General features: G+C 26.2%; 2 protein-coding genes across 4 annotated transcripts; one reads left to right on the forward strand and one right to left on the reverse strand.

The window, feature by feature from the left end:
• The first annotated feature begins 45 nt into the window (after positions 1-45).
• On the forward strand, positions 46-21,825 carry LOC132922744 (juvenile hormone esterase-like). Of its 3 annotated transcripts, none has more exons than XM_060986436.1 (11): positions 46-233; positions 17,445-17,585; positions 17,834-17,974; positions 18,043-18,193; positions 18,315-18,500; positions 19,291-19,490; positions 19,826-19,988; positions 20,592-20,752; positions 20,902-21,067; positions 21,147-21,279; positions 21,421-21,825. In XM_060986436.1, the coding sequence occupies exons 2-11, from the start codon at positions 17,457-17,459 to the stop codon at positions 21,596-21,598; spliced, it is 1,608 nt and encodes a 535-aa protein (XP_060842419.1). In that variant the 5' UTR covers positions 46-233; positions 17,445-17,456; the 3' UTR covers positions 21,599-21,825. The 3 variants fall into 3 exon arrangements, with proteins under 3 accessions (XP_060842419.1, XP_060842402.1, XP_060842412.1); XM_060986419.1 differs by lacking the exon at positions 46-233 and adding an exon at positions 8,246-8,493; XM_060986429.1 differs by lacking the exon at positions 46-233 and adding an exon at positions 16,426-16,513.
• On the reverse strand, positions 21,593-25,138 carry LOC132922736 (pre-mRNA-processing factor 39-like). Its single transcript, XM_060986407.1, has 2 exons — positions 24,863-25,138; positions 21,593-24,398 (listed from the first exon to the last, which is right to left on the reverse strand). Exon 2 carries the CDS (start codon positions 24,383-24,385, stop codon positions 21,857-21,859), a length of 2,529 nt encoding a protein of 842 aa, XP_060842390.1. The 5' UTR covers positions 24,386-24,398; positions 24,863-25,138; the 3' UTR covers positions 21,593-21,856.
• Positions 25,139-25,500: the final 362 nt, after the last annotated feature.

Consider the following 25,500-nt stretch of genomic DNA (forward strand, 5'->3'; position numbering starts at 1 on the left):
GTCGTCAAATCGCAGTTTACTACGCAGTATACACGCTATAATACACATCGTCATATCTCCTTCCGATTATTATAAATCATTTACTTTTATATTTTTCGTATAAATAGATTTATTCTTGTCATCCAAGCATTTTTAAAAAATGCTTCTATAAAATGCATGCAACAATGTACCTATATGGTTATTAAGCTTGCTGTTCCTGCTAATGAAACACGAAGGCATTTCAAGAAACACAGGTAGGTAATTTTTATTATTATGTTTATTATATATGTTTTTAAACATAAAATACATTATAATTATTGTAAATACATCAACAGCTATATATATGCGGGCGTTCGTAATAAAATAAAATTAAAATTATTCATTCTTCAAACTATTGATAGATATCCATTTATGTAAATTTATTTTTACAAATAAAACAAATTTACATATTTTGTATGTACATTTTGTCACATTTTAATTAATGTAAATTTGTTTGCATATACTCGTATGATATAACACCTTCGTATATTTCCCTTGCGATGAAGGTTTTATGTTTATATAGGCGTCCAAGAGCTCATTAATAACTCGTTGCCCATATTACCTAGTTTTTTACGAGTTAATAAAATTACCAAAATACACTAGCGGAAGCTTATGGTTTGTTTACGGAAGTCGTTTAGTGAACATACTTTAATGATGACGCTAAACCAAAATTCTATAACGGCTTAAAGTTCCACATACACATAGGAAATTATTATAAATTGTAAGTCAAGGTTTTTAAATAATACATATTATTATAATTCAACAAAATCCCGAGCTCAATATTTCAATAATAATAAAATTACTATTATAGTATTATGTACTTTTGCTATAGTATTTTTTAAATTAATAATTACAGTTATAAAATTATTCTAACGTGGAATAAAAACAATAAGTAATACATTTAGTATAGTATCATAACCACTTCTATGAATAGTTACTTTATTCTCTACCAATTGTTCATGTTAATTTAAGAAATATACAATTAATAATTTACTAAAAATTTTTCAGGAAATTTTAAGAAATTTCAAAACCTCTATTTTATCAAAAAGAAAATTTTAAGCTACAGAATGTTATTATTAAGTAAGGACCACCTTCAAAAACCATAATATGTGAATTATGACTATTTCTTAGCATATTTTAGCAAATTAATTGTACAATATAACAATATATATGTAGTTTTCAAGTTTCTTAAGAAAAGTGAGAGATAACTTTAAGGTATATTATCATCGGTATCTTATCTATAAAATTAAAAAATTTTGTTAATTTTATGTCATATTTAAAGTATCTAATATCTTATTAATCAGCTGTTAACATACCATAACAATTAATAAGTTTTACAAAACATCGTTAGTTCAACCTCGAACTATATTGAATATACTAAGATTTTTCATTCTGTTGTATGCAGGCATCTACAAGAGTATAGGTATTGCAATTTAAAATATCTTGTAGTTCGTGCGTAAATATTTCTATACCATATCAAATTAAACCGGGAGATCGATACCAAGTGGCAACATTACGGATTACAAAAACTCAATCAAATATTTGGATTATAAATTAAAAAATAACAAATTAAAAACCTAATAATGTTCAAACACGTGAAAAAATTATATACATTAAAAGCATCAGTATAAAAAAAGGTAAAGTTAAATAACTCGATGAAAGAAAAACGATTGAAAGTAAAGTCTGCCAATACAGGAATGCCATACATAGTATATGATATATATTATATACTCGTATATATACTTCAAAGAAAAAAAAACCCATGGAATTAATTAATAAATACCATTAGGTTGATAAAACGATATGACTCGAACAGATAAGGTGTACCTAATAATTGACGTGTCATGTGTAAAACATTTAGACATAAATTCTCCCACCACCAGCGGACAGGACAGTGGCAGTGGTGACTATATACTACTGGCCATATAAATTGTGGTATAGACGGCCAAAGTAAATTTGGCAATATGCATTGACAATCGTCAAATTACAGCGTAAGTGGTCAAGTGGAATTAGAGCGAGAGTGAAATACTGCTACAGAAACGTATCAGAATCAAAAATCTGCATCGTACACAACACAAATATTTACTTAAAAATTTAAGTAAACCTTCTTATTGCCAAGTCAAAAACTATTTTATTCTTATATTTAATAATATGATGCTAACCTAACAAACTTTAATACGAGTTAATACAAAAATTCCATCGGAAAATACACTTTCAGTTTTTCCCAAATTGTTTAATCTTCCAAAAAATTTTCATTTTTCTTTCCATAAAAACCATATTCACACTATTACAAACATTTAAAAAAAATTAGCCCAATCATCCATCCGATCTCAAGTTCTATACTTACCAACGAACATTTTATTTTTATATAATATATAGATTATTATTATGTTTGTATTAACATCACAAATATAAATAAAATAATATATTATACTGTATATATTTATAAAACAAATTTATGTATGTATTTTTGAAAAATTGGAGAAGTTATAATTTCATATAGTAGTTGAATTTACAAAAATAAACATATTTTTTCATTTTAAATTATACTATTAAAATCATACATATTTTCTGCATTGTAAATAATTATTATTTATAAATTATAATAACTATCAAATATTATGTAACATATTTACTAATAAGCATTTGATTTTTTAAAGTTATGAAAACTAGAAGGCATTTTATACTTTGAATAATTATTGACTTGTTGTTCTACTTTGGTGATATAAATAATAGGCGTGTAGATAATTATTTAATTCGGCCAAAATACTTCTACTCCAAGGACAAAATATTTTAATTTTTAACCTGCAGCTGATGAAGTATTATTATAAAATAACTTTAACTATTTTAATGAGATATTTTAGTTTAAACTTCCAAGGTAGACACATAACAGATATCAAATAATTTTAGTTTGACTTTTAATCAATGCCAAATATTAAAATAAATAGATACTAATAATTTGAATTTAATTTGAATTAAGTAATTACAGTTTTCTAAATTGCCTTATTGTATTGTATTGATTACACAGCTAGTGTATTTAAATTTTAAGCCAAATAGTTTAAATAAATCAAACTGATAAATGCAAATTATAGTAAGTTTAATAAATTAATAAACTATGTTAACGAGATGCATTTTTACTTAATAAGTTTTTCTTAAATTTGTTCAACTATGACGTAGTTTGAGTATTCCAGCTTATACGTCATATCGAATTATGAAACGTTATAATTTATAAGAAGACATGTTTATAATACATACCAAAATTTTTGTCATTTAATTTCATAAATTTGGTATTATACGTTTTTTTTCAGAAACTGGAAAACTATGGCGTACTTAGACCAACATTTTGGAGAGGGGAAGATCAAATCTATAAATTAGTTGATCACTGACAAAACAAAAATATTTCTAATAAAATAGTTATGTACGTTAGAAAAATGTCAAAGAATTGTTCTATCTTCTCCCTATACTTATGCACTACTGCTGCAAAAAACGTAATATGCATAATGATGGTTATAATATACCATATTATACACTAGTGCAGTAAGTTCTTTGAAGTTTTCTAGAGATTAATGGTTATAACTTATAATATTAACATTTAAAATATTTTAATACAAAGTCTGTGCAAATTTATCGATGAACATATATTATACAGGCATATAGCAGGTATATTAATCTTAAGTAGGTATATATAAAATTATAAAATATAAATATTATCGATTAGATGCCATAATACTTCCATAGTTTCTTATATTCAAGTAATCTTATTAAATATATTGGTATAAATTTTAACTAAAATACTTTATAGGTCAACAGTTAAACACTCAAAATCTTCGATTGCACGTTAATGTGTTAGATTTCCAATTTACATGAAAAGAGTATAATACATTATATTTACATGAACAAACAAAAAAGGTAACTAGATCATAATAATCATAATAGTCAAAGGTATTCAGTATAAATCTATAAATAAAATTATTCAAAATGATTCTTTTAAAGGTAAACATTAATTTTTCTCGAACGTTTTTAAAAATATTATTTTTACATAATTTAAAGTCATTAAAATAACAACCTTTATTGAAACCATATTATATTTTTTCACTCTTATTTACCTACAATTTTAATTTTTAATTTTTAATTTTTTTGAATGACAACACATATTTTAGATTCTGAGGCGCGATGATAAATATAATAAATTTACAATAATCTGTGTTTTAGATGTATATAGATGTACATAATCTTTTACATATAAACCATTCAATTTTCAACTTCTTATGTGGTTTCTGGTAGCTAATTTGTGATCTAGTTGGTACTTTTAAAACGTCAAAATTAAAAATATCCAGTATTTTTCAAAACTATTCTAAAAAACGAAAAACTAAAACGGAAATTTTTAAGAAAGCTAATTTTTGACAAAATCGCTTTTACTTTTTTAGTGTAGCTCAAAAACAAATAACTCTAGATACTTACTTACAATTTTCAAAAAAAATTTAAATCATTATTTTCTACACATGACAGTATATTTTAATTTTTTTCATTTTCATAAACATTTGACAATCTGATAATTTTTTTATATTTTTGATATTAGTGAAAAAACTAGAGGGAATCTTTTATTAAATTTTAAGACATTTATACTTAATAATACATTTTTATTGATATTAAAATTTAAAAATATTTTTAACATTTTTATATGTATAGAAAATGATAATATAAATATTTGGTGAAAATTTCAAGAACCTGCGATTATTTGTTTTTGAATTACACTGGTTTTGCGTAAGAATTCTCATTTTTTTTTTAACTTTTTAAAAGTTTTTCTCGGTTATTTTAAAAAGTACTTAACTTTTGATCCTCCCACCCCATCAACCTCTTATTAAGTTTAAAATTGAATCATTTTTACTGCTCGAAATAGTGATATGAATAAAAATTACTCCATTATCAATCAATTCATTGCTCTGATCAGAATCTAAAAATACAAAATTTTTTTTTTTTATAAGCTTCTAAAGTTTAAATTTTTATGAAATTAGATTTTTGCATATAAAATAACGATTTATCACCAAACAAATTTTTTTATTTATTGTAATTTAAAAATGAATAACCGTAGATGCTTGATCATTTTCACTAAACGTTTATAATATTATTATCAATATTATCATTTTCTACGCGTAATATAATTTTATAAATATTTTAACTCTTTTTAAGGTATTTATAGATATTTTAAATTTAAAATGTTTTTTTTAAATATCAATAAAAAATTGAATTAAAATGTAATACAAGGATCCTCATAACTTGTTATTATAGATTTATAGCTATTTAAAAATATTAAATATTGGTACAAGGATCAATCAAAAAGTAAGTTTCATTAGGTGTTATATAATTTTCCCAAGTGAATATTTTTCGATGAAATTTGGAGGGCGCAATGATTGAATGGTTCTTCCAAAGTATAGTTAGTGAAATTGAACTTAGTTGGAAACCTTATCAATTATTAGTTAACCATAATTTCTTACCATTGCAGTCACGTCATCCAAAATGCGCAGTGATCAGGTTTTTATAGTTAAAAAATTGTAAACCAGTACAAATTTACAGGGAGATGTGTGAATGTGTGATTGGTGATGACACGTGAGTTCATCATTTTCAACCAGAATCAAAAAGAAATTCGACAACACAACTTCCCAACGAAAAAAAAAGCTGATACATCAAAGACACGATTTTTTTTTATAAGCATTTGAAATTCAAATATTGGCAAAATTCGTCAAAACGCGGAAATTAGTTATGAATTGTATTTAAAAATTTATAAAATGTTAAATTTTATAGCTTAAGATTGAAAATGTAATATACGTTTCTAAAACAAAATTTTTAGTGAAACCAAACCATCTAAAAATATAAGTTTTTTTTATAGACATTTGAATTTTAAATTTTGACAAGTTTAGATATTTAAACAAAGAATAACAATTTAAGTTGTTTTGTTGTAATTTAAAAATATAATTCCGGACTTCCTGATCACTTGAAACTTTTAACGTATATTATTTTATTTTATAGACACAATGAAATTTTCAAATGCAATATTATAGGAAAAAATTAATTCAATCTACCGAATTGCTAATTTTAAAATAAATTAATATAGGTAGTAACAACTTTAATACACAATATAAAATGACATCTACCGCTCAGAATAATTTTTCGTATGCAATATTGGAAAGGTTTGTCTTTTAATTTAAACGTTCACATACATTACAGTGGCCGATCCAATGACAAATTACACTCGATACCTATAGTATAACAGAGCGATAATTTACTTTTTTCCCTTTTTAATTTCGCATTCCTAAGCATGAATGTTGTATGCGGGAAATTCAAATATATAAAAATCGAATTTCGAACAAGAAATGAATTACTTATTCAACAGAATTTAAAAATAAGATCAGCTGAGACTCTTATTAGTGTAACTACCTAATATTTCACGAGGTGCCTCTATAGTCGATACTAGGGGTGGCCAAACTTTTTTTGGCAATTTACTAAAAATATACTTCACCTTTGAGGATCAACTTCCATTTATCGAGAATGTTGTTAACTACCACCATGATTAATTTTCGTGTGTATAGCCTAAAAATAAATTCTAACACAATCAACTTTGAAATCGTTTGCGATCGACCGTTCATCTGAAACAATTCATATTTTTAAATTTTTTGAATAACACTAATATTTATCTGTACAATGTACATGTGTATTATGAAACATTGAAAAATGTGTTCTTATAAAATTCAATGGGATAAGTACTAAATTAATATTTAATTATTATTTATATCATAGAATAGAAAATAGAATATGTATATTATATTACCTATAATAACCTATGTAAAGTAATTATATATATATTACCTCAGTTCTAAATTATTATTTTCCAAGGGAAAACTAACGAATTCCTTGGGATAAATTATTTAGTAATTAATAACTACTGTTTTACGTTTCTATAGGCATTTTATGATAATAAATTATATTGATATATCCATATAAGACTGTCAACGTGTCATGTTTAATGCATTTAATCGTCACTGCCATATATTATACATATATATATATATTAAATACTTAAGTGAGTATATAATATAAATATAATGTGTTCTGCGTAGACAGATAGAAAAATCAAAATATCAATATTTTTAGACCATTGTCTACTTTTATGATATTATACATGCTTATAATATACAATACATGACAATCCTATAGACGTAGGTACACGCAACCGTTTTAAATTAATTAAGCGAATTTCGAACACGACCTAGGTCCAAGGCATGTTTAACAGCTACTTAGAATAATTTAATGATTGCATTAAATATTACAATGTCATTATAATACAGGGTGGATAGTTGTTGTATACCGTTTTGCCGTAATAGTAGTAATATTATAATACAAATGTAACACAAAAAACATGGTTGGCATTCGCAGTATATTTATCGTGGCATTAAAAAAAGCTACTTTTTCTTTTTAAATCAAACGATCGTTAAAAAGTTTTATTTTTATTTTTTAAAAGAAATTTATAAGTTGCCAAACTATTATATTATTGTTATAATACATATATTTTATCAGCTTATTCTATCAGACTTTTTCTAGATTCGCTATTTGACAATTTAATTATTGTGTTAAAGAGGCACCTCCAACTATAAGCTAAGTCTCTAGGACCACCAAATTTCACGCTACACCAATGCGTCTCAATGCTATGAGCTATGTATAACACGCGTTCCTATTTTTATTAAAACTATTTACTATCAAACTATAAGTAAATTAGAGAAAAAACAAAGAATTTGACACTTGAGTGAAGAACCGTTCACTAACAGCACTTCAATTTACTTTTAAATTTATCTTGTTTTTCTGATGTTAAACTGATTACCTGTATTGTTTGTATTAAACGTGATCTTATTATTTTTTTTATCGTATAGTAAAAATCTGAGTTAGTATTTGATTTACATTCTTTTACTAAAGTTGAATTCTTTCAAGGAAAAACAAATCCGCGGAGCGAGACGACGGAGCAGACGATAATTAATAATAATTATATTTTACCGTGTACGGGAGGACTTGGTCACAGACCTTTTAAAAATTATTATTTATAAAATAATATTGTTATGTAGGTAAGTAGGTACCTCAAAGTAAATGTGCTGTAGTGTATAATAATAATAATAATAAAAACAAAAATATCGTTTGTAGAGGCGGCGCGGTGGAAGGGGAGAAATGCCGCGCATGGTCGACATTCGACAGTTCGACACGGACCTTGTCACAGTGAGTGCATCTGCCTGCTGAGGTACGGTTCTGCGCCGTCGTCGTAGTCGGTCCACGTTGTACGCCCGCTTGCACCGTTTCGAATAATTTAAATACTTAGGCACTTACGAGCATCATAATAATATCATGGGCAGGTTGTCGTCAACGTTCATCATATTCCGTATCGGAGCAATCGTCGTGTTCAACAAGCTGATGGTGTTTTTGACCAGCATCATTGTAAGCATATCACACATTACTACATGTCGTATCGTACCGATTTATTATAATTCCATTGATCTTGTCCCAAGCTTAATCGCCTAACATGACAATCATTTGTGTTTTATTTTATCGCCATAACTCTCAGGGTGTTGAAATTGCAGACAATCGTAAATACGGTGTTATCAATATGTATTATATAGTTGTCATTATAACTGTCTTGATAATGATAATATAAATCAAATCGTTTCGTTACGGTCGCAGACACGTTAAAAGATACATCTCATATTATTATCGATTTATCGAATAATAATACAATTTTAATGTAATTATGCACGGCTCTCCCGTAAAATATAAATAATGCGCTTGAAGATATCAAAACATATGATTTATTATCTCCGCCGCCCGTGATATTCAGTCATGGTGATAACGATTTTTATTGTTGTCCATTACTTTAAGATAATATTTTACGAACTCGTGAATCGTGATAGAAGTTTCAAAACCGTGCTCGTCACTCGTCAGTAATCGGTAAATGCGATACATAGTACTAAAATAGTGATTGCTCCTCCATCGACCCTCCCCCTCACCCAACCCCTTCACCAGAACCGTAATTTTTATCATTTGACGACACGCGGTCGATAGTCGACCCTAATGCAAACGTAAACGGTAAAATAAAGTATATATATACAAAATGGGAAAACATATTCTTAATTCTTACTATTCAACCTATATTATAATAGCATTGGCCAACAGAGAAATGAAAAAAGATTATTAGATTCAAAAAAATACATCAAATCAAAATATACACCTATAAATTTAATATGTACAATTTTGTGAGTATTACGTCTTTTTAAAAATTAAATTTAACTAATTAACGAAGAAGATGATATCTTTGAACTGGTATCCAAGGGACAGGGTGCTTATTCACTCTTTCATTCGCTTTGACTGGTTATTGTGAGGATGTCACAATATTCATATTATATATTTATATATATACACACAATATGATATATTCATCATACATAAGATTATGAAAACTCATTAATAATTGTGCCTACTTCTATCTTTCTCAGTAAAATAGAAAGTAAGTTTTTTTCTTATAACTCACAAAATGTTTGTGTATATCAAGAACTTGTTATTACTATTTATTAACCATTAAGCATACCTATACAGCTTTACCTATACTGCCTATACTATATGTCTATATAGGTACTTAGTATGTTATTGACTGTATTGCCTGAATCGCATAATTTTGCAGCACAGAATTATTATATAACGGCTTATCTACATAACTAAAATATGTGATGTTACATGTGTAGTCACATATTCACATGTATAGGTATTATAGTTAATACCTATATAGGAAATCATTCATACTGCATTACTACGTATAACACATACCTGGTTACCAATAAATCCGAACCCCTTGACCCATCCCCAGTAACGACCTTGATTGTCTAACTTGTACATAATAAGAGTAAACGAGGTATATTTTCGAACGTGTAGATATATATTCTAATAATTAATATCATTGGTATATTGACTATTATGTTTATAGATTTGAAGTTACGACTGTGTGCATAATATGTGTAGTATAAAATAAAAGTGCTTTTCTCTTATTTTAGGGAAGACTGGCAGGGGGTAAAGACATAGAGCATATTAAATTTTATTCAATAGCAATCGTTTTTGTCTTTGTCTAACATACAAGGAATATAGAAATTTAGACGTATTTTTTGTCAAACGTACCGATTGATCTAGTGAAGCGATAAGAAATTTAAATTTATCGTTAAGTCTAGTTGAGATTGACTTTTCCACATGTTTGATTGTATCACCTTAAATCCAAAAAAAGTTATACCAAAAAAGTATAAATTAAAAATTGTTATATTTCAATTTTTGAAGAAGTTGTAAGCAAAAAAGAAGGTTGGAAAGTTGATCTCAAAAAGACTTAACAACAAATTCAAATCTGTTTTCAAATTTCTTATCGCTTCACTAGATCAATCGGCACATCTGGAAAATAACACGTCTAAATTTCTATGTCCCGCGTGTGTTCGACAAAGACAAAAAACCTCGCAAAAAACAGTCTGTATCGAATCTCCTTAAGTGGAATAAGAAAAAAATACTATGAACATCGTTGGATATCATTGGCGCAATGACACGACACTACTCTGGATATTGATTGTAATGAGTGCTAATGTGGTTTAATCAATAATGTATAACTGTATTAGAAACCTTCAGATACTCGGTTAAAATATGGTGTATGATCTAGGCCTGATTTTTAAACAATAATATAGTATATAAGTACGAGTACATTCAAATTTGATCCAAATTATTTTTTATTTTTAAGAACCTCCCCCCCCACAAGTTCATAAATTGGAAGTAGTGTCACTGGACGCTCCCTTCCCTCGCGTTGTCACATCTAGTAATCAATTTTATCTAATTTACTTATTATTTTTCTATGTAAACAGATTGTAAATGCCTTTTACATAATAATAATAATAAAAAAGAATTTAACATTATTCAGTACACAAGTGGAATAATAACAATTACTAAATTAATAGAGCCGATATTTATTTTAATATTATTCAGTACGTGAAGGTTGTATTTTTCAAAATTTACAAGCGGCTTATTGTCCTCGCGTTTATTTTTAATACATAATAATTGTATCAAATTTTTTTTATCAAATTTCACTAGTGTGACTAAGTAAAATACTGACTAACAAGACGCCAATATTGGAAATTTCGTAATTCGTAAATCGTAAATAAATTATACAACTATATATTATGATATTTAATATCATTATTATTTAATATACTATTATTGTATATATACTTATCTTATCTGACGACTCGTATAAAAAACTTATCCGACGTTAAAAATAAACCGGGCGTAATAGAGTTGTTTTAATAATGCCATGTAACTCCGTATACTGAATACTGAAATGTCTCCAGAGGTCAGTGTTCAGACACTAAAGTTATTGTTTTTATAAAATAATACGATTATTATATTATATATTATGACGATTATTATGTGTTACCAATAAGTAAATACTGTTATTACTAAATAATTAACCAAAATTTAACATAACACATTATATACTTAACTACATAGTATAGGATATGAATTTCAATAGTCGACTGACTTACTTATAAAATTGAGTTTATAATATTAATCCACAGTATGTTTCGTGAAACGGTGTTGCTGATCGGTGTTGCCAGTAGTGTAATTATTAAATGGTGAGTAAAAAGAGGCACCTAACTGTCCTGAAATTTACAGATAGGACAAAGAAATCATTTTATCTCCACAGATGTGCCAACAATAAAAATCCTTAAATCTTCTAAAATCTTCTAAAATAAAGAAAAAAATGCAATACATTTAACATAGGACATGAATACTGTACAAGATACAAATATTTTTTCCTTGAATTATTGCATATATTATGTAGATACAAATAAATTTATACACGTCTTTCCGGTTGTGTAATATGGTGACAAATTGTTAACGTTTCACATTATCTGGATCACAAGAACAACCTAATAATATTATTTCAAGATTACAATAATTATTATAACTATAGAAATATCATCACATTGTTTTGTTTTCAAAAAGTTATAGCACCCTTTTTAATGAACTCGTATGTACATCATATTATTTAATGATATGGGTACCTACGATTTTTTTCAAAGCTATTAAGTGAGTTTTAAGACATAAAAACAAACAAATTGGTTATGGTTTCGATTTTGGTGAATAATTATGTTATGCCTCAAATTTTTTTACCAGTTACTTCTCTAGACATTGCACTTATACCTACTATAACTACACTACCAATATATTATTATAGAAAACGTTGTAAAAACAGCACAAAAATTCGTGTCTACGTAGTTTTAAAACTATAGTTTTGTATATTTTCCACGTTGATATAATCAATGTTACCTATGAATGACATTGTACCTATGTACAATATTATAATACAATAAATTATTAACGTTTTGTTGCATTGTACACAATATTTATTTATTATTCTCATAACGTAGATCGATTAAAATTTTCACCAAATATTTATACTAGGCACTAGCATTTAGGTACTTAATATTACATAAATATAAATACATTTTGGCTTTTTTCGTGTTGTTTATAAATATTAAAATTTCCTTACTTTTTTTCTTTAAATGTTAAAAAAATATGTTATGCTCGATCAAAATCTTAAAAATGTAATACAAGGTTCCTCATAAGTTGTTCTCACTTAAATTTAAAAAAATATATTAACGTAAAGTGCATTAATTTTTCATACATTAGAAATTCAAAATATGGCAAAATTAAAAATTTACATATGAACAAACAGTTTCTCCTTGAACGATTTTTGTTATTTAGGTAATCATTTTGTTGTAATTTAAAAAATAATAATTGTATAAACTTGAAATATACTATATGGTTTAAACGTACCTAACTATTTAAAACACAAAAAAAATTTATTTTAATTCTCAACAAGTATAGTCCAAATATGAATGTATCATATTATAATAAATAGTAAAGATTTATCTACTATTAAAGCGATAACATTTAATAAAATAATATATATATGTATATAGATACACATTTACGATATGACGATATGATGATATAGTATAATATACATATTATGTATAAATTATAGCTATTATATATTATTTATTATTTATATACATATTACCTACATGTGCGTATATTATCAGTGATCGTTTATATTAGTATTGTAATTGCCCGAATTGGGACGATATTATTATAAATTTACCTTCGTTTTCATTTTATATACTCAAATATACATACAAATACACGTTTATGTATGTTTATATATGTATAGTACAGTTCGTTTTAGTGGGAAACGTCCAAGGTGATCCGGAGGTTTGAGAAAGGAAAAATATAACGAGGAGGTATGTTATGACCGATCGAGTCATTTTGAATCATAAACACTCGATGTTTACAAACCTAGTATATCAGATATATATGACTATATGAGTAATGAGTTATACATGTATTATATTATCCCAAATTACTGTTTTTGTGTAAATTAGTATATACAATTTTATTTTTGCATATAATCTTCTATTTCTTATATCTAGGTACTTGAAAATAATGTTTCGAATAAATTATATGTAGTCTATGAATGCTTTAAAAGTTTTGTATGCCCACTGCATGTTTATGGAAATAGGTCATAGCTATTCGAAAATATTTTCTATTTTCCAAAAAAGAATTTCAGGAAATCAAAACTAACATCGATATAATATTATAATATTATGATGTATGTTTTTTATCTGCCTATGGTGTTTAATATATTTATTAACTCGTACTATATAATATATATGATAAATTTAAACTGCAGAGAATAGGCACTAATATATCTAATTATTTGATGAACTTTGGTCCTCCTTTATATCAAAATTAAAAAAATGATTAGTTGACAAATACAAAAATCACACGTATCTTTACCTCTGAGGTAAAATATTACATGATTAATATTTAATACTATATAAGCTAACCATGCAATATTTTGTATCTCTTATTCTCTTACCATATTTTTCACGGAAACAAACTACAATTTTTTTATTTTATGCATATAAGATATCACTTATTAGAAAAACTGCAGTATTACAAAAACAAAATCTTAAATAATTTTTATTGGATTTAATTTTAAAATTATAGAAAAAACGATATTTATTTAGTACTTATCAGCTGAAGACTTGATTTAGGGAGGGGACTTGACATAGTTTTGTGTCTAGCCCTTATATTTGTGAAAATATTCTGCATACTACAGATTTATGTAATTTAATATTATAGTTTAAATTTGTTTCCAGATGAAATAGTTTTTAATATTATTGCCGTTAAACATCGAGTAGGTTAGATGTAGGTACCTATATCTAATAAATATTTTAGTACTGCGCTATACCAACGTCATTTAAGATTTAACAAAATCATAAAATGTCCTTCGGTCTTAGCAACATGTAACATCATCAAGTAGGTTATTTATGACGGATAATATTATAATTATTGTACTTTTGTGAATGTGTGATCATAATAATATGTACCCACGTGGCACATGATGTACAATGTCATATTGCCATAGTAGCGGATTCTATAGAGAAGAATTGAACAAAATCAGTTGGCGGACTTGCGAGAAAGCACCTCCCCACCGTCCATGAACCTGCATAAGTATAACCGTGCAAAATAAAACTTACTGTAGTCTGTAATCCTTTCCAAAATAAAAATTTAGCTCTGGGCCAAAGACCGTTAAGGTACCTAATAATTAATAATTATAATAATATAGCATGCGACAATATAGTGAAAATACATTCCACTACTATTATATTAGGTAGGTACACAAAAGTACAAAACCGAAAATATTTCGGAAAATAACAACAGTCAAAAATTATTATTCGAGGTGATTCCTAGTGTTTAGAGTTCTAGGTTACCGTGTGTAAACGTATAAGTAATTAATATCGCAGCCTCTAGTAGTCCGTAATCGCCAGTCGACATAGTCTGTAGTGGTGGCCTTATGAATTATGATATTTTCTTGTTGATTGTACCTACCTGGCTACCTACCTAATTATAACATTATCTACGTTTGTGGTTCTATCAGAATTGTTTTAATAATTAGTTAATTTTTTTTTATTTGGTATAATATTATGGTTAGGTATATTATTATTCATAATTTAACTACAAAATATTCTCGGTATATACTATCTATATCTATTCGTTTGACCTACTTAAGATAGATAACTGTACATAATTATTAGGATTGAAATACCCTAAAAATTCTCAAAAAATTCTCTAAATAATAACTGAGAATGTATTAAAAATAGGCTTTCAACCATTAAAAAATTACCTAAAAATATCTTGCTAAATTAATTTAATATTCAAGAGAACGTTATCAGCGTTATCTTTATCCAACATGTGTAATATAGCAAATTTATTCGTACCAGAACCAGATTCAAAATAAATTTGTTTGTAGACATTAGAGAAAAATTGCTTATTATCAAATTTGTATAGAGTTAAATATAAACATTAAACTGTGCCCAAGCGAAGAGTTTCATATTCATATTTTAATTTTAAAATGTTATATAATATATAGGTAATTTTTAAATAATGAATTATTTAAGCTCTATTTTATAAGTGTATAAAACATTGGTAACTCGTTTTAAAATTAATATAAGAAAAGAAACTCTTTACTAGAGCACAGTTTATATTCTCTATTAATTCAATATGTTCTAAATTCATAATAAGTACATTTGCTCTTATATTAACTATAAACCGTAGTAAGAATCCAATACCTACATAAATTGATTATCTATGTACTATGTTACTCGTGTGTACGAGGTACATCGTTTATAATTTTATGGAATAAATTAAAAATTATTCAACAATGATGCGGTTTTTTCAATTATTACCATATAGAACTGTATTCATACTAAACATACAAAAATAAAATTAAGATTTTGCTAATTATGCTTAAGTTCTGTTTTAAATTTTAAGAATTACATTAAATCTGACTAAATTTCTTGATATAATATTTTAAGTTAAATTCTCGCTTAATTGTTTACTAAAAATTTGAAAAATTAATAAAATGACCTAAAACTATTAAAAAAAGCTACATAAAAGTTTTATTTTTAATATACCTATAGGTTTTATTTGTATATCTGTCACATGAATCAAATAAAAGAATAAAAATATAGAGAACCCCAAAAATAATGCACTTAGCATTGAAATCCGATTATTATTATTTATAGTAATTAATATTATTACATACCAATTACATTGCGTTGAAATTGAACGACTTGAACTATAACGATAATCGATCGTAATTTATTCGTTGACGTTAAATTTATAAAATAATATATAATATTATTATCATCATTAATAATACTATCTATAATATTTACGGGATTGATAAACAATTTCAGATAAAAACTAAATTGTGATAATATAGCATAGTCCAATTTTACAGTGACACCTGTTGAATTTAAAGAATACAATGAATTACGAATTTAATGAAACAAAATAAAATACCTAGGTATCTACCTATAATTTAAAATTATATAATATATTTATATAGTATTTTATTTTAATTGTTGTGTATTTCTAGTAAATTTATGAAATAATTGTTCAAGCCTATTCCATAAATTTATTAAAAATTAATAATTACCCATGACCTATCTATTATTACCTATTTTTTAAACATAACTTTGTTGATAACTATTTAAGAACTTTAACTCAGCTCAATGTTTTTATTTTTTATTTTAATGATTTAAATACAAATTCAATTGTATAGTAAATGAAGATTTACTAATTATTTCCTGTGAGTACTTATTTTGAGATACCTATGTATTTAATTTATATTACCCGAGGCATAGGTACTTAAATCCGTATGTTTTTAAAGCATTGGACATCACAGTGGATCCACTCTCAAGATTAATGATCATTATTCTTGGGAGTTGAATTATTAATTAATGATACCCATGTACCATTTCCATTACTACTTACAGAAGTATTCATTGTATAGATACAAATAACTATAGGCGCACACATGTCATATTAACAAATATCAAACTAGACATCATGAATAATGGTGTTCATTTATATAAAAAATTATGTCAATGATTAGAGCTTAAAAATAAATATAAAAAGAGCATACAGGATTGATGTAGTAAATTATCTATGTTAATGGTCTTGTACCTACCTAACAAAAATACAATAATAACAAATGAATGACAACTATTATTTATTTTTATTATTTATTATTGAAAATTGGAAATTGAAAAGTCAGGTGTATTATTGTTATATTTAAAATTGTAAGAATTAAATGAGTATAATAACTGTTTCTCTCAATCCATTTATCATAAGATAATTATACTGTATTTGTCTTACATATTTGTGTATTTATAATTATTATTATAGCCAATATCATACCTATCTAATACTTAAAATTATTCAAATTTTTTTAGCCCCGAAAGAAAATGACAGTCGTCCTTGAACAAGGTACATTACAAGGACTACACTACAAAACACGATTATCAAACAAACCATATGTCAGTTTTCTAGGCATACCCTATGCTTTACCGCCAATTAAAGACTTGCGATTCAAGGTGAGCCTTTTTAATAGTATATAATTTCAACAATGTATCAAATTTATAAATTACCTACTTCTATCTAAAACGATAGTATTTCAAAAATATTATGAACATATAATGAAGTATATCTCATTCCAAAATCGATAGATAGAGATTTTATTGTCAGTTCATTGAAACTGACACATAACAATGTATTGAATTTAATTTCATTAATGTAACAATTTAAATAATTTACCAAATTTGCTTTTTTAATTTTGTTTTAGCCTCCTGTCAAACATCCAGGATGGTCTGGTATTTATAAAGCATTTTCATGTGGTAAAGTATGTATGCAGTTTGATGTTTTTATGACCAAAAAAATTGTTGGAAGTGAAGATTGTTTGTATCTAAACATATTTGTACCACAGGTTGTAAAAGCATTTTGTTATATTCTATAGATTATTGGGTTAATAATTGATTCATTATAATTTATCAGGAAGAAGTGGTTGAAAAAAAAGCTGTTATGGTATTCGTACACGGAGGTGCATTTAATTATGGATCTGGATCGTTAGATTTTTACTCTCCTGATTATTTGCTTGATGAAAATGTAATTGTTGTAACAATCAACTATCGTTTAAATGTCCTAGGTAAATATGTATAAAATAATAAATAGTATTATTTTATAACTGTTATTATAGAATAAATATTTCAATTTATATAGATATTTAACAAGTTCTGGAAAAAATTGAACACAGGTTTTGTTCTTAGGATTTCTAAACTTTGGAATTGATGAATGTCCTGGTAATATGGGCTTGAAAGATCAACTTTTCGCATTTAAATGGATAAAAGCCAACATAGCAGCATTTGGAGGTGATACCAACAATATTACCATTTTTGGAGAAAGTGCAGGATCTGCTTCTGTTCATTGTCATTTACTTTCTCCACTATCCACAGGTTAGTTTTTAATTTATTAACTTTACTGTACTGCTGTATACCATATTTCAATGAACAGTAGTCTATAAACCAGAATAAAATTCAAACACATTTTTTGGCTTTTAGATGTTATATTTATTATAAAAATTAAGCATATAATTTGTTTAACTTACCTTAAAAATTTAATAGAAATTATTAGTGATTATTATTTGAAACTAAATTAAGATTCCATTTTTTTTTTATTAACCCAAATAACTAAAGCAAAAAAAAAAGTATAATGTCCATTCACTTTAACATATCAGAATCTCATGGGAACCTTAAGTACCTATTTAAGAAAATAATTTATGACTTTTTAAAATCAAATTATATGTGAGATAATGTATTAATTGTGATATAAATTCTTAAGTCTTAAATGATGATTTATCATTTTAAAATTTAATAATCATTTGTTTGAATTTGGAGTATGTAATGAAACAAATATAAAGTATTTTTGATATTATTAAATTTTAATTGAATGTATATTATTTTAATGATCATAAAATGTAATTATACATTATATATAATATATATATTATATAATATAATTAATATAAACTAGAATTGAAACAAAAAATAAGTTTTTTTATTTTTTTATTCAATTTATATTTTTCTTTTTAAAACCAATAATAAATAAAATATTTTTGATTGATATCTTACAAAACCATTTTAAATTCTGTGCAAATACATTTAATAGTACTGAATTGAAATCACTATAATAATAATGAATAATGATAATTAGATATTAAATATTTTTTTATTATTTTTATTTTAGGATCATTTGACAAAGCTATAATGCAAAGTGGATGTATTTTTAATCCATGGGCTTTTAATGAAAGACACAAGGAAGTAGCCTTTAAGTTGGCTGAAAAATTGGGATGCCAAAAAGATGATCCTAAAGAAATAGTAAAATATTTACTAAATATTCCAGCAATCGATTTAGTTAAATGTACAACATTAAAGTTCAAAATTGAAGTAAATATGATGTATAAAATATTATCTAATAATCTATAATACTTTAATCATGTAAAAATAAAATTATGAAAGGAGGATATACATTGTTTAGTTTACCTTATTGGTTTTTATACCTCTCAATTCAATACTTTGATAATGAAAACTGAATAAAACTGCCAAAGATTACTAAATTAAAAAGTCTGACCAGAATAGAGTCTTTTTTCAATTTTATAAATAATTTATAATAATTTTATTTTAAATTTTATATCTTTACAAAATGTCAAAGTCAAATATTATTGATAAACATATTTATTTATTTATTTTAATAATTGTTTTGATTTATTTTATTTTAAAAGGGCCAAAGAGATTTGCTAAATTTCCAGTTTGTTCCAACTGTGGAAAGTGAAGCCGTAAGTGAAAGACTTTTACCTGCTCATCCAGATATTTTAATCAAATCGGCATCTCCAGTACCTTTAATTGCTGGAGTTAACAATATGGAAGGAATGATAGTGTTTGGAGGCAAATTATTTTTTAATTATATTATCAAATCAATGGCCATATATTTTTAAATCAACAAAATTGATGAATACACGTAATTTTGGTTAAATTTTATTTTAATATTAAGTCAATAAATATTTTTACATTTTATTTCATAAACTATCACTAAACATTTAATTAATCAATAGAGAGATAATAGTCCCTTAAACATGAAGTAGTGGCTCCTAATTGGCAGATTAATTTTTTAGTGAACCATTAGAGTAGTCAATTTTTTTGTGCAACTTGGCATTAAACAGTTAATATTCTAGGTCTCTGGGAGAATATGCTGTTCTTTCAATTAAGTAAAATTTGTTTATTCATCAAAATAGGTGTATATATGTATATCTCCTAAATTATATATATTTTAGAAAACAAATATAAATATTACATACCATTAGTTTTCTTTAAATATTGTAATAACTCATACAAGGAAGAGGATTAAAATATAGAAAATGATTACTGTTACTATTTCTTTTTTTGTTTTAAATTTAATTTAATGTTATATATATTTTTATTATGGCCATTTAAATAAAAATGTAAACTTTTATTGAACATAATTAATAATTATTAAATTGTTGTTTTTAGAACACAAATTGGGAAAGTTATTTGATTATCACAAATTAGAAGAGATTAGTAAATTATTTGAAAATTATTATAGTGAAGAAGTCATTAAAAAAGTAAAGAACTTTTATTTCAATGAACATGAGCAATCTAGTGATATTACTAAATTGGAAAATACATGTCGTGTAAGTACGCTTTACTTTTATTTTATTATTTTACATTGGAATACCTCAATACCTGTTTTATCATTTATAAACCTAGGTTTGTGGAATAGATTCCATGTGATATTTGTATGTTATATAAACTAATGGAATTAATTTTTCATTTTTTCCAGTTGTTTAGTGATGTATTTTTTACTAAAGACTTTTATCGTGGCTTTAATGATTTACTTAAAAAAGATAGAGCGCCAATTTACAATTATGAATTCAAATTTGATGGCGAACTCAATGCTTGCAAAAAACTCCTATTTGCTACAAGGCCAATATTTCATTCAATGAAAGGTATCATTTATTTATTTAATTATTGATTCTTAACTAGACGAATTTATCAACTAGGTTGATATAATTATAAAATTCATAGGTGCATGTCACGCAGACGAATTAAATTATTTGTTTTACGGACAATTATTTGGATTTTTGCCCAAAGCTAATACACCGGAATATAGAATGTGCAAAACAATGAGTAAGCTGTGGTGCAATTTTGCAAAAACAGGGTATGTCAAATAAATGAACTATGTCATCACATAAGTTATTTAAACCTGCTTAGATACTAGATATAAAATATATAAATATTGTTTGTTTTAATTGGCAAGTGGCAATGTTTTATAAACAAGTTTAATTTGTTTTAATTTTAGAAATCCAAATTCAGAACCAAATTCAAACGTTGTATGGAATAATTTAAGTGTGGGCGATCCCAAATATTTATCAATAGATGGCGATAATACGCAGATGGTCGATGGTGTAATAAATACTTCCAGTGTACAATTTTGGGAAAACATATTTGAAATAATTCGATTGAAACAAAAATTGTAATTTTTTATACTTTATTATGAACATGTGATTAAAGATAAACGTACTTACAATTATCTTACAAAAATGTTGTTCTTAACAACAAAAAAAACATATTATACATGGTTTTCTTTTTTAAGTTTACTTTTTATTATTCTGACTTAATTGTTTATATTGTTGATGTATTTTTTTGTATATACTATATATATATATATATTCTATTTATACATAAAATAATTGTTAACGCGTAATTTATACTTAATTAATATTTACTATATACAATTAATATCCTCCACTTCCACCACTTCCTGTGCCACTATAATTGTACGATCCCCATGTCTGATTGTAGTTTGTTGCTTGTGGATAGCTCCAATTTTGATACTGATATGAATAATCTTGTCCAGTAGGGGCATATTGTTGATAAGCTGCTTGATTGTATCCAGTAGCGTATTGTTGTGGGTAATATCCGGTGGTATTGTACGGCTGATAGTTGGTGGTCGCTGTCTGAGAATTTGAAGATGCTGCAATATCTTGTGCCTGTTTCACTTTCATTTCTTTTTCAATTCTAGATTTTTCTTCTTCAACCGCAGCCAATGCTTTTTTCTTCTCTTTAGCAAGCAACTCTGTATAACTCTTAAACTCATTGGTGGCTTTACGCAATGATATATAATCACAAGTATAATCCTCAATAAATTCCAATTTACGTTGAGAAAACAATATTTTCTGCTCTAAATTTACACTGCTCATCGATAATATTTCATCAAATATTTGAATAACTGATTTTTCGTTTAATGGCTTTACACTCATTTTAAGTTCAATGAGTTGTAACAATAGTCTAGCATTATCTTGCATATTGTCTTTGTCTTTATTAATGATTTCTGCGATCAATTCGATGGCCTTGTCGATTTTACTTGCACACTTCCAAAGGAAACGTGCATATTTTATGGCAATATTAGAGGTAAGAAACTTTGTATGAGAAGTATTTATATAATGTTCATACAGTTCACATACTTTATCAAATTGGTCTCTTCGTTTCTCCAAATTAATGCGCCTGTAAATAATTTGCAACATATGTGGAACGGTATCATCAAGATTTTTCAGAATTTCAGCAGCTTTGTCTAAGTTGCCTTTACTCTCTTCAAAAGCTGACCATTTCAAATGCAATTCTGGAGACTTGCGATGGTGAACCAAACAGGCGCGTAAGTATAAGCTTTTTAATAAATCGCTTACATCAAAATCTAATGATTCTAAATAGTCCAAATAACTTAACCAAAAATCTTCATACAAAGCACATGGTATTAGACATCTTTCATACAAAACAACAATACGTTGATGGTCCCCGGCTTCCTTTTCCAATAAAATATAATTTTTCCAATTTTCTATCTGGCATTTTTCTAAAGGTTTCACATGGAAATAAGGTCTCTTGATACCTTCTTCGAATGCTTGGCGCTTAGCTATTTCTTTAGCTGTTTCCTTATTAATTTTTTGTTTTGATTCAATAATAGTTTCTTTTAATAATGCTAATTCTTTTTCTGACACATCAGATAAAAAAGTGTTTTCTTCTTCTCCTGGTGGTGCAGAATCGTCAGCCAACAGTTCTCCATTTCCACTCAACCTAATTCTTTCAGCTACTTGCTGTCTTAATTCGAGATATTCCTTAGCATTTAAAATCTTATCAGGTGCATTCTTGTTCACAAATTCTTTAAAATTTTCAAAATGTTGCAAATAGCCTAATGTTTGTGTAGCAAGAAGACGATTGTATATGTTGAAAGCATTAATTAACTTATTCTGTTCAATTTCCCACTTAATATAATGGTCCCATAACCGATCTGAGCGATACTCAAGTCCACACATTTCCAAGCCTTTCTCAAACTTGCTACGTATAAGATCCACATCATCAGCATGCTGTGTTTTTAGGTATGTCATGTAATGAATCCATAAATCAACACTGAGTGGTATGGCATTCAAGCCACGTTGAAAGACTACTTCACATTCCTCTTTGTTGTTATTTCTTTTTTCAAAATCAGCAAATTTTCTCCAATAGCCGTAACAATACGGGTACAGTTCCAAGAATTTATCATATGCTTCTCTCGCATTCTCAGCAATATTTTCTTGATCAACATATTGTAGCAGATAAGTCCATCCAGCAAAATCTGATGGGTCATCTTTAACAGCTTGCCAAAACTTATCAAGTTCAGTAATTGGTTTTACTTCTTCAGTTTTGACTTTTTTTGCGGGCTGAGATTCATTATCATCTTCTTTTTCCTCAGGAATTTGACACCTTTTTATTTTAGATGTGCCATTTTCACTAGGCAGCTCTTCATCAGATACTATTTCAGTTTGATCAGCTAAAGTGGTTGGTGGTAATTCATCTTCAGACACAGCTTCAGTGTCAACAGGCATATTGTCAACTGGCATTTCATCTTCTGATATCACCTCTGTTTCGGGTTCTTTGGGCTCCTCTTTAAGTGTCATAATTGTTTGTGTATCATTAATATCATATTTAACTATAGTTTTGTCAATTTCACTAGTTTCATCTAAAGTTTCATCTTTATCACAAATATCATCAGTAATATCTATAATTTCAGTCTTGGGCAAGATAATCTGACAATCGTCTGAGTCTTTATTATTATCAAATCCATCACTTGACTTTTGTAATTTATTACTAATCATTTTAATAGACATTGTCGGAGGAGCAGTTATTATAACCTTTGGTGGTTCAGTATCATCTAACTCTGGAACACTATCATTCACTTTACCATTTTCTTTAGATTTTTCATTTTTTAACAATGTTTCATCATGATCAGCCATGGCTCAAAATATTCTGAAAAATCATAAAAAATGTAAGTGATTTTAATTATATATTATTTAATAGTATACAGTACTATACTACATATATTCTAAATATTAAAAAATAGGTAAAGTTAATTAATATAATTGTATAAGCATTAAACTTTCAATAAGTATCTGAACTGTAATTATTAAATTATTTTAAGAAATTGAAATTAATTTTAAACATGTACATATACAAGTACACCATCAGTACATAAGTACTTTATAGAAAAATTAAATATAAAATGAAACAATGCTAAGATAGATAATATTCTCAATTGCAAGATATCAATAGTTTTAATAAAAATAATTTTAATATCATGCAGATGTTCTCTCAATCATTATTGATTAAATTTTCTACAGACATTTAAAAAATGTTACTGTTTGATGCAATGATATCTTTGTATAATTTATTTTTATAAGTACAAAAAAGTAAATTTATAATTAAGTAGTTACCTCTAATGTTGGTTTAAAAAAAATAAATCTAATTCGTTCTCATTATAACGCGAGCATCCACCGAATCAATACGATAAGATTGTGTTTGAATAAAAAACGTTAGATATTGTTCTTCAGATTTCTGGTTACGACACGAATTAAGAAAAGTAAATATTTAAATATATAAATATCTTAAATCGAACACAAAACTAACAGAACAAACTATTATAGAGAACGGACTACGGTCTGTCGTCTATAGAAATTAAAAGAGGACGCCGAGAATTGAAAATATTATTAATTATGAACGATATCATTATCAGCAGTTATCAGTAAAATATTATGTTTACCCATAGATCTTATCAATTATTATTATTATGACATTTTGTCACTACGACATCAGTTCCAACTATTTTTTAAATTTTGAATTAAAATTAACTTTTTAACTTTTTTTTATAATCATACAATGATAAAATTATTGCACTTTGCAATCTACTTCCTAAATATTATATCATGTATACATAAATTAATAATTATACGTTATAAATATACTAATTAATAAATATAGAATAGGTAATTATAATACGGTAGCAAATAACTACTTCAAGATTCAAGTATTTACTCGTCCTATTTTGCATACATAATCCTATAATTTACTATTT

Source organism: Rhopalosiphum padi, chromosome 1 (assembly GCF_020882245.1).
Source record: "Rhopalosiphum padi isolate XX-2018 chromosome 1, ASM2088224v1, whole genome shotgun sequence".
NCBI classification, from domain to species: Eukaryota; Metazoa; Arthropoda; class Insecta; order Hemiptera; family Aphididae; genus Rhopalosiphum; species Rhopalosiphum padi.

What these genes read in the sequence shown, in the direction of transcription:
- LOC132922744 (XM_060986419.1), top strand. Translation starts at nt 8,404, where the DNA reads ATGGGCAGGTTGTCGTCAACGTTCATCATATTCCGTATCGGAGCAATC. An exon ending in TAAACATATTTGTACCACAG is followed by an intron (nt 17,975 to 18,042) that starts GTTGTAAAAGCA and finishes ATAATTTATCAG; the next exon opens with GAAGAAGTGGTTGAAAAAAA. An exon ending in TGCAATTTTGCAAAAACAGG is followed by an intron (nt 21,280 to 21,420) that starts GTATGTCAAATA and finishes TTTTAATTTTAG; the next exon opens with AAATCCAAATTCAGAACCAA.
- LOC132922736 (XM_060986407.1), bottom strand. Translation starts at nt 24,385, where the DNA reads ATGGCTGATCATGATGAAACATTGTTAAAAAATGAAAAATCTAAAGAA.